This window comes from Elephas maximus, chromosome 21, assembly GCF_024166365.1.
Source record: "Elephas maximus indicus isolate mEleMax1 chromosome 21, mEleMax1 primary haplotype, whole genome shotgun sequence".
Taxonomy (NCBI): Eukaryota; Metazoa; Chordata; class Mammalia; order Proboscidea; family Elephantidae; genus Elephas; species Elephas maximus.
The window spans coordinates 35,982,612-35,993,061 of record NC_064839.1 but is presented as its reverse complement, the minus strand read 5'-3'; the positions used below and the strand labels follow the sequence as shown (position 1 = coordinate 35,993,061).

Below are 10,450 nucleotides of genomic sequence, written 5' to 3'. Positions count from 1 at the left end.
CTAAAAAAGAAAAAAATTAACACAATTCACTAGGGAGGAAAAGCATTTATAAAGTCTCTATCACCCTGAATAATCCCAAAGTATATTACAGTTCTATAAATGATACCTTATCATATTTACTCTTCCATAGACTTTTCTAAGTATTTGTTTCTTGAGGAAGGGAAAAATGAGACATAATCATACCCAATACAGAGGACAAGGGAAACCTATTTTGCACATTCATCATAAGCTCTGTCATTCCAAAGCAGAGTCTTAGAACCAGAGGAATCCCAGTATTAACAAAGAAACCATAGCTATCACTCAGAGTAATTTGTAAAAAAGTGTTTTTAGAGAAAGCCATATTTTAAGGCATCGGAGTCTAAAGAGTGCTTTTAACCCACTGCTGTCGAGTCCATTCCGACTCACAGCAACTCTGTAAGAACAGAACTACTGCCCAAAGGGTTTCCAAGGCTGTAACCTTTACAGAAACAGGCTGCTACATCTTTCTCTCTCAGAGCAGCTGCTGGGTTTGAACTAGCAACCTTTCAGTTAGCAGCTGAGTGCTTAACCAAGGTTCCTAAATAATGCTAACTTAACCCAAATATGTTAAGAAGAATAAAAGTTGTCAATGCCTTTCAATAAAAAAGAAGGCAAAATGCAACACTTACATATATCCAGTTAAAAGGAGCCAGTCAAATTGTTCCCTTGATTTTGCAATGAAACGAGCAAATCCATCTTTTCCATGTTCTGGTTGGTGTTTATAGAAGATGCCAGTGGAGAGTTCTCTGCCATTTGCTGAGACAGAAGTGTTGTTACAGGTGGCTGGCCCTCATTTTGTGGCTGCCCTGCCTGGCTTATAGCCATCAATTGATCCGGCAAAGCAGCTGGTCCAGAGGTTAAAAGCTGACTACAGTCTGCAGAGACATTTAAAATAGAGAAGCACCCAATTACTTTCTGCTAAAATTCATGAAAAAAACATTTATTAGTTGCTGAGGGACATTTGTTACTGTGTTCACCCAGTATATGACGAAAAACAAGGCACCTAAAGCCCAAGAAAAAGATTTTCACAGAATAGTACAGGAATTCATTGAGAGCTTCCTCTAAGCAGTATAAAAACACAACTTTGCTTAGTTATCATCATCAGTCCTATATCATTTCTTTGGCATATACATATTAAAGACACGTTTCTATCTATATAAACTGCTTACTTTAACTGGCAGAGATAGTTTCTTACTTCATTTCTCTTTGAAGCTTATAGCTTAAAATGGCAAATACATATATTTGTATATATGACAACATTTGTTGTTATTGTTGTGTACCATCAAGTTGGTTCTGACTTATAGTGACTCTGTATGACAGAGTAGAACCTCCCCGTAAGCACTCGGCTACAAGCCAAAAGGGTCCGTGACTCAAACACACCAGCCGCTCTGCATGAGAAAGATGTGGCAATCTCCTTCTGTAAAGATTAAACCTAAAAAGCCAAACCCATTGCCACTGAGTTGATTCCAACTCATAGCAACCCTATAGGGCAGTCAGAGAAGAACTGTCTCATAGGGTTTCCAAGGCTATACATTTTTATGGAAACAGACTGACACATCTTTCTCCTGTGAAGTGGATGGTGGGTTTGAACCAATAACCTTTTGGTTAACAGCTGAGTGCTTAACCACTGCACCACCAGGGTTCCTTCCTGTAAAGATGACAGCATTGGAAACCCTATGGGGCAGCTCTACTCTGTCCTATGGGATCACTATGAGTCAGAATCGACTCAACGGCGATAGATAATTACAGGAGCAGATCACCAGGCTTTTTTCTCCTGAAGAGCCCACTAGTGGGTTCAAACTGGTGACCTTTCAGTTAGCAGCCTAGCAGCACTTAACTATTGCTCTACCAGGGCTCCACATTTAATTTTCCCAATACCCTTGTCAAGTATATACTATTATCAACATTTGAGACATGGAAATTGAGGCTCTTGAGGATCAAAAACTTGTCCTGCATCTTTCACTGTTTCTAAGGGGTAGAGCTGAGATTTTAAACCCAGTTCTAACTCCCATCTGTGCTCTTAAAACCACTGTGTTTTGCTTCCTTTTAATAACCACCTGACCATTTCGACCAAGTAATGAAAAGTTAAGAAAATTTTCTTACTATTCTGAATGCCAAATAAGAACATTCCTGATGTCTGCTGAGATGAACCAGGAGAATTTTGTAGTTGGTTCATTGTGCCTCCTGCAGTGTTGTGAAATAACGTAGCCTGTGGTTGAGGTGAAGATGTGGCTCCTTGTATTCCAGGCATGCTGTTCTGAGGGGAATAAAGAGGAGACTGTTGCATGTCTTGTTGGTTTATACTGGTCTGCAATGCAGACATGGATGCTGGAGAGAGGAAGAGTGTTACTTGCTGCTCTTGAGAACTAGGTGACCCTTGGACCAACTGAATCTGAGGAGAGGTGTGGAATAGGGAGGTCTGTGGTGATTCAGACTGGGTAGAACCTGGGTTTTGAAGTGAGGAAACTGTGGGCTGATTCTGAAATTGCATGGGCTGCTGCTCTTGATTCATTGGTGCCATATTATTTTGTTGGTGAAAAATTGACTGGTTCTGTTGCTCCTGATTAGCCATTGGATTTTGATTTGGGTTGAATATCATGTTAGGTGGTGGTTGCTTCTGAGATGCCATTGTAGCCATGGTATTCTGATTACTGAATAAAAGGCTCTGCTGCTGTTGCTGCTGCTGTTGCTGCTGCTGTTGCTGCTGCTGCTGCTCCTGGGATGGAGAACTACTCTGGATGGCAACCATTGAGTGCTGTGACTGGAAGATTGTTCCTTGTTGGTTTTGAGGCATTGGATTAGGTGGAAGGGAACCCAGGGACACCTGAGGCTGAAATAAACCTTGCTGAGATGGTTGTGCCTGTTCTTGGGAAAGCATAGGGGTCTGGATGTGTGATATGGAAGCTTGCTGTGAGAAAGCAGCTTGTTGCTCAGTGCTTGATGTTGACTGAAGTGGAGAAATAGAGTTCTGTGCGGCAAAAAATGAAATCTGTTCTTCTTGAGCCACTGTGTTAGTTTGGAGATTATTCAGAGGACTCTGGGAAAGAAATATGTTGGTTGGTTGCTGGTCTTGAGAAGAGCCCTGTAGCACAGTGATGGTGCTTTGAGAGTGAAACATTGGAGGCTGCATTTGTTCAGAGGAGGTTGTAGAAGTCTGACTGCGGACAATAGGGCTTGGACTATGAAAAAGAGAACCTTGAGTTTCCTGGGAAAGGTTCTGGGCATCAGCAATTGGATTTTGAGGATGAAAAAGTTGAGCCTGAGAATGAGCAGACTGCTGCAAAAAACTCCCAGATTGAAGTGACATCATCTCATTACCTTGCTGGAATAAACCATTGCCTTGTTGCTGGGTACCACTATTCTGAACACTCATCATACTTTTTGTAGATGAAAAAAGGGTAACTTGAGGTTGACTGTCCCCACTATGTTGCATTTGGACCATGGTCTGAAAGACACTGTTCTGAATCTGTTTTGCTTGTGCTCCAGTTTCTTCTCCATCGCCTGAACTTGATGTCTGAAACATGGTAGTGCCAGGGGTTGCAACCTGCTGAGTGGTGGTTGCAGAAGTTTCCTTTCCAGAAACTGCCGGAGGAGAAGAAAACAATTCACATTGTATTTGCATGTCCTCATTGGTAGATAACGCACTCATCATGTGAGAAGTCTGTTGGTAAACTGGAGATTGTTGAAGGTTTCCATTTGCTGAAGCAGTTGAAGGAAATAACTCTGACTGAATTTGGGCAGCTGCCTGGCAGATACTCTGCTGCATCTCCATCACCATTGCTGCTGACGATTCCATCACTTGCTGTTGCTGTTGCTGCTGCTGCTGATTAGATAGTGTGTTTTCAGACTGTGGATGAACGTTTTCAGCTCTTCCAGGCATTAAATTATCTGGCCTGGTATGGACGGCTGGCTCTGTTGAGGAAAACATCCCTGGGCTTACGCTATTTTGAATTTGACTGACTTGTTGAAAAATGTCTGCACTAAGCTGTTCTTGAACATTCTCATTACCATCTGGAGCAGAAAATAAAACTGAAGATAACTGTTGTTGTGCCTCTAAAACTTGTTGGACCAAGTCAACATTTCCACCGCTGCCACTAGTAGTACTGCCTGTAAAGCTTCCTGCTTGCAACTGCTGAATAGTATTCTGTAGCTGACTCACACTGTTTGGTGATGGAAAAATATTTGATGACATCTGCCGCTGTAAAGTCTGTGCTTGTTCTTGTAGTGGTGACTGCTGTTGTTGCTGTGATGCCTCAGTCAGTTGTGACAAATTAACCACTGTACCATCGGACTGTAATACCTCTCTAGATTGAGTTTCTCTTGTCTGAAACTGTGTAGCTTGCTGTAGTAGTGCATCACTATTAGGCAGCTGACTAGAAGCAGAAACTGCTGGGAAGGTACCAGGCTGGGAAATGTCCTGTGTTTGGATAGTTGTTAGGGTCTCTGGGTTGTATGCCTTGGGCTGAATCTGTTGCTGCTTTTCATTTTCAGACGGTAAGTGGGAAGATGATGATGATGAAAAAGACCCATTTCCTGCTATGTTAGAGATAGTTTCTAATGTTTGCTGAGTTGATCCAACTGGCTTTGTATTCTAAAAAGAAAAAAAATCCCCAAATGATATGTATATATAAATATGCTCATATGGATATTTCAAAAGTCATTATTGTTATAACATCACATGCAGGACCAGTTTTCCACTTGATATTATTTGGAAAATAGGTGCAAGACCATGATTCTCGGTGATAATAAGATGTCTGACTGTCATCAGGGTATTTTTAAAAGACAGTATAAGCAAAGATAAATAAGTAGAATAATCAGCTGCTTTTTTTTTTTTTTTTAAGGGTAATAAGAATATATTACTTCCATGGTTCATGAATTAATAAAAAATTTCAAAATATCTCCATTTTGTGGATCATCAATAACATCATGGAGGGGGGCACATGAAAAAGGGAGGGGAGTTCACAGGAAAAGACTAGGGGAAAAAAGTAATAAAAATGTCCCCAACTTTGAAAATGCTAAACCAGTATTTTTATCAATACCCTACATCCCACAGGTCTAGCTAACATATTAATTTCTCCCTTGTCAAAAATGTATATTGGAAGTCACTTTCTGGGCAATTTTGTTGGAGTATAAGGCATTCACCCTGAATAGCAAAATTCATTAAGTGCATCCAAAGCAAAACAAATGTGAAAAATTAGTAAAAGTAAAAAGTATAAACACAGGGAAAATAAATCAAACCATTCGAGATAGAGCAATTTTTATACTTGAGGGTAAGATTTGGGGCACTAGTCATTGTGGCTCACCTTAAAAATAGGGGAAGATCTTTTTTCTGCTGTTACTTCCATTGGAGTAACATCTTCACTCTTAATCATGCTGCTTGATATGAGCGGAGGGATCAGAGCATTAGGAAGAATATTTACCTTATCCAAGTTACATCCAGTAGTTTTCATTGCTGCACACAAAAACATAAACGTTTAAAATCACAAAAGTAACCAACTACTGCATTCTATAGTGTGTTGACTATTAGTCATGATTTAAATGTCTATTTTCTGACGCTATGATGGTAGGACAAGATACACAATTGGTGCATCAAAATATGCCCTCCCTTTCTTGGAAGCAGCAATGCCCTGAGGACTCCTGGTATAGGCCAGAGAGTGCAGGTTAAATATTAACAAGCTTAAGCCATTCAATTATCAAGCTATTGGTTTTTTTTTTTTTTTTTTACCCTTCAGGACCCTCCCGAGGCTCCTTAAATTATACTGGTCAACATGACCAGGGTATATTATAGGATACAGTTTATAAATCTTCAGGAGGTTAAAGTTACTTAGTTAAAACTGTTACACTCTCCTCTTACCATATGGCTGCCCGGAAAATACAAAGTCTCAAAACCTCTTAAGGGGCATGGGATTGCCTGAGTATTTCTGTTCTCAACAATACTCAAGCCTCCTTTAGAAAATGCACCAAGTATTCAAATAAACTTTGGTTTTCTAAATTGACATCTTAGAAAACTTGAATTTCCCAAGTTAATGCATAAACATATTTCTTTTTTAGACAGGACTTAAAATTTTTCCTTTTCAGAAATTTAAGGACCATTTTAGGCTTACCAATTAAATTTCTAAAAGAAAACAGCCAAGTGTTTCCTACCCACTTCCACTAGAGAGTAGTTATGGATTTTCATCAAGGAGGGGCATCATATAGCATATAAGGCAGATCCTACTACTCTACTACATATACTCCCCTCCCTCCTCACAGATTCCTTTTCTTTTTGTCTCCTTGAGTCTGCCATTGGCAGTTCGTAGAGCCTACTTATATCGCTAATGACAGTCTTCTGAATTGAACACATAGCTAAATACTCATCTAAAAGTTTACCACTACTTTGAGACTCTGTGGAGAAAAATACAATCTGATACGAAGAAGAAATTCTGGCTATAAAGAGGATTTTCAAATGGCACATAGTATATGAGTAGGATGGCTACCTTTGTAAATATTTTGGTCTAAAAATATTTGAAACTTGCCTTACAGCCAACTGTAGAAACTATTTTTGAGGATATACTGATGGAGGGAAAGTACTCACTCAACTTTTTTTTTATTACTCTACCTGAATAATTTGAGAAAGAAATCATTTACCCATGAGTTCTCTGGATGTGTTTTCACCTAGATTCCACCAACATTAGTACCATTCAACCGACAATCCAATTTTGGCTGAAACAAAACTTTAGCTCATGCATGGGCAGGCGTTTAAAAGGTTCGTATCACAGGACACTCTGAAAGACCATTAATGTTGTTTCTTTTACATGAAATACAGTTGATTTCAGTGTTTCAATTGCTATTCTTTTGAATTCTATTTGAATGTGAGCTCCATGAAGGCAGAAATTTTGTTGTTTCTATTATTTACTTCAGAGCCCCTGGTGACACAGTGGTTAATAGCTTAGCTGCTAACCAAAAGGCTGACTGTTGGAATCCACCAGCTGCTCCCTGGAAACCCTACGAGGCAGTTCTACTGTCTTATATGGTCACTATGAGTAGGAATTGACTCAATAGCAACAGGTTTGGTTTTGGTTTATTATTTACTTCATGTTGTATATTTTTTGTAGGTGATCAACAAATATTTGTTAACTGAAGAAATGAATGAATTAATCTTACTTTAGCTTTATCAGTAAATTTAGTTTGTTCTGTATTGGTTAATTCTATTGTGCAATGCTGCATATTTTCAATAATAGTATTTCTGAGGTAAAATTTTGTTATCTAAAGATATGTTTATATTATAGTTCAATTAAAAACTGCAGATAAATATCTATTGACTAAATAAATGCATCATTTATAGTTACTGCTTCACAGATCTATATACCATTTCCCCCAAAATGTATTTACAGAGTAATGTTTATTATCATAGCTTTTTTTCCTATTCTGGAAAGAGAATAGGTTGAACATGAGTCTTATACCCATCCTAAGTAGAACACTGACAAATAAGTATACGTCTATCAGAGTGGATGAATAGGTAAAGGACATTTTGTCTAATACACACTCATAGTGACGCCATAAGACAGGGTAGAACTGCCTTACAGAATTTCCAAGGAGTGGATGGTGGACTCAAACTGTCGACCTTTTGGTTACCAGCCAAGCTCTTAACCACTACACCAACAGGGCTCCCCGCTAGGAAACCCTATGGGGCAGTTCTGCTCTGTCCTATGGGGTCACCAAGTCAGAACTGACTTGACGGCACGCGCACGCACACACACACACACACACATACAAAACAAAGATATGAGTCTTTCTAAGGCCGTATGCCCACGGGTTCATTTTCTTATATTCCAATCCTAAATCTAGTCCCACCACCAAAAATACAAAGTATCTCTAGGTCAGACTGTACGTTTGTCAAATGTGCTCCATTTTCTTAATTTTTGTAGTAATCCTCCAGCAGATTTCAATTTAGTAGTATTTTATAAATGAAAATATATTTTTCTCCTCTTTTTTTAAAATTATGCTTTAAGTGAAAGTTTATAATTCAAATCAGTTTCTCATACAAAAACTTTTACACATATTGTTACGTGACCGTAGTTACTCTCCCTATAATGTGACAGCACACTCTTCCTCTCCACCTTCTATTTCCCATGTCCATTCAACTAGCTCCTGTCCTCCTTTGCCTTCTCATCTCGCCTCTGGACAGGAGCTGCCCACTTAGTCTTAGGTATCTACCTGAGCTAAGAAGCACACTCCTCACCAGGATCAATTTATGTCTTATAGTCCAGTCTAATCTCTGTCTGAAGAGTTGGCTTCGGAAATGGCTTTAGTTTTGGGCTCACAGAGAGTCCGGGGGCGATGTCCTCTGGGGTCCCTCCAGTCTCAGTCAAACCACTGAGTCTGGTCTTTTGACCAGAATTTGAGTTCTGCGCCCCGCTTTTCTCCTGCTCTATCAGGAACTCTGTTGTGTTCACTTGTCCAGGTCTTTATTAAAAGTAACAACATCAAGGAGCTGTCACTGCACTACAATCCAAGGCATATTTTTTTCTCAAATTACCTCTATTTATCAGACTATTTCTTTTATGTGATTTTTTTTTGAAAATTAATAACAAACCCCCAAAGGCAACCCTAAAAAATTCTCACTTAACCACATTCTTTATTTCTAAATAGTAACTTTGTATAGCTATAAAAACACCTAAAATGAAAAAAAGAAAACTGTTGAACTTGAAAGATTACTAGAAAATTTAATTATTAATCTAATCCAGAGCTTTAAATACTGGTAAAATGAGAATATTATAGCAGACAAAAAAGAATTCTTCCTATGGACTAATTTGCATACACAATTTTGAAAAGTATGATGCTTTCTTGTAATATCTTAGGTAACTATGACATGCATCCCAATGTATGGCCTAAATGTTTCTGGTTACTTTGGATGGCATTTCCCCCAACCAATAAACAGAAAATGACACTTGGAACATGATCATTCTTCATAAGTATTATGGATTGAACTGTTTCCCTCAAAAATGTATATCAATCTGGCTAGGCCATGATTTCCAGTACTGTGTGATTGTCCATCATTTTGTCATCTGATGTGATCTTCCTATGTGTTGTAAATCCTACCTCTATGATGTTAATGAGGCAGGATTAGAGGCAGTTATGTAAATGAGGGAGGACTTAATCTGCAAGATTAGGGTGTGTCTTAAATCAATCCTTTTGAGATATAAAAGAGAGAAATAAGGGGAGGGTAGTGACAGGGACAGACCTCATACCACAAAGAAAGCAGCATTGGGTGCAGAATGCATCCTCTGGAACTGGGGTCCGTGCGCAGACAAGCTCCTAGTCCAGGGAAAGACTGATGACAAGGATCTTCCTCCAGAATCGACAGAGAGAGAAAGCCTTTCCCCAGGGCTGAGACCCTGAATTCGGACTTCTAGCCTACTACACTGAGTGAATAAACTTCTCTTTGTTAAAGCCACTACTTGTGGTATTTCTGTTACAGCAGCTATGATGACTAAGACAATATGTAACTATAATTTTTACTGTTTTATTTTAAATTTTAGAAAATTTAACCCTTTTATTTTCAGATTATTTTACATTCATATGCAGTTGTAAGAAATACAGAGAACTAAATGTGGTGCATTATACTGGTGGCACAATGGATAAGCATTCAGCTGCTAACCAAAAGGTTGGTGGTTCAAAACCACCAGCCGCTGCTCAGGAGAAAAGACCTGGCCATCTGCTCCCATAGATTATAGCCTAGGAAACCCTATGGGGCAATTCTACTCTGCCTATAGGGCTTCTAGGAGTCAGAATTGACTTGTTGGCACACAACAACATACAATGGAATATTACTTGATGATCCAAAGAAGAGGAAGTACTGATATGTTATAACATGGATGAGCCTTAAAAACATTATGCTAAGTGAAAGAAGACAATAACAAAGGACCAGATATTGTATGATTCCATTTATATGAAATATCCAGAATAGGAAAATCTATAGAAACTAAGTAGACTGGCTATGGCTGGGGTGGATAGGGAGGTTGAGGGGTGAAAGCTAAGGGGTACAGGGTTTCTTTTTTCGTGTAATGCAAATGTTCTAAGATTGTAGTGATGAATGCACAGATTCTGTAAATACACTAAAAGCCATCGAATTGTATGCTTTAAATGGGTGAGCTGTATGGTATGTGAATTATACCTCAATAAAACTGTTAAAAATAAAAAGAGGGGGCCATACTTACTGTAAAACATTTGGAGAATACAGAAAAGTAAAAAAAAAAAATTATCTACACTACACAAGACAGCCAATATGTTAACATTTCATTATATTTCTTTTCTCCATGACTTTTTAAAATACTCTTAACATACAGTCTACACACAATTTTAGAGGCAGTTTTGTTCCCAGTACGTAATAACATGACCTTTTCCTAGTTTATTAAAAACTCATTGCAAATATCATTTTGAAGCTGCATAA

At 38.7% G+C, this 10,450-nt stretch overlaps 1 protein-coding gene across 6 annotated transcripts in view; it reads right to left on the bottom strand.

Moving 5' to 3' along the window:
• Positions 1 to 10,450, bottom strand: part of NFAT5 (nuclear factor of activated T cells 5) — a 143,820-nt gene that overhangs the window by 8,692 nt on the left and 124,678 nt on the right. For all 6 annotated transcript variants that reach the window (XM_049864841.1, XM_049864842.1, XM_049864843.1 and 3 more), the window contains 3 exons: positions 5,322 to 5,470; positions 2,122 to 4,609; positions 648 to 893 (listed from right to left, as the gene is read on the bottom strand). In XM_049864841.1, coding sequence (XP_049720798.1) covers positions 658 to 893; positions 2,122 to 4,609; positions 5,322 to 5,470 — 2,873 coding nt within the window. In that variant the 3' untranslated portion in view covers positions 648 to 657. The remainder of the gene's footprint in view (positions 1 to 647; positions 894 to 2,121; positions 4,610 to 5,321; positions 5,471 to 10,450) is intronic.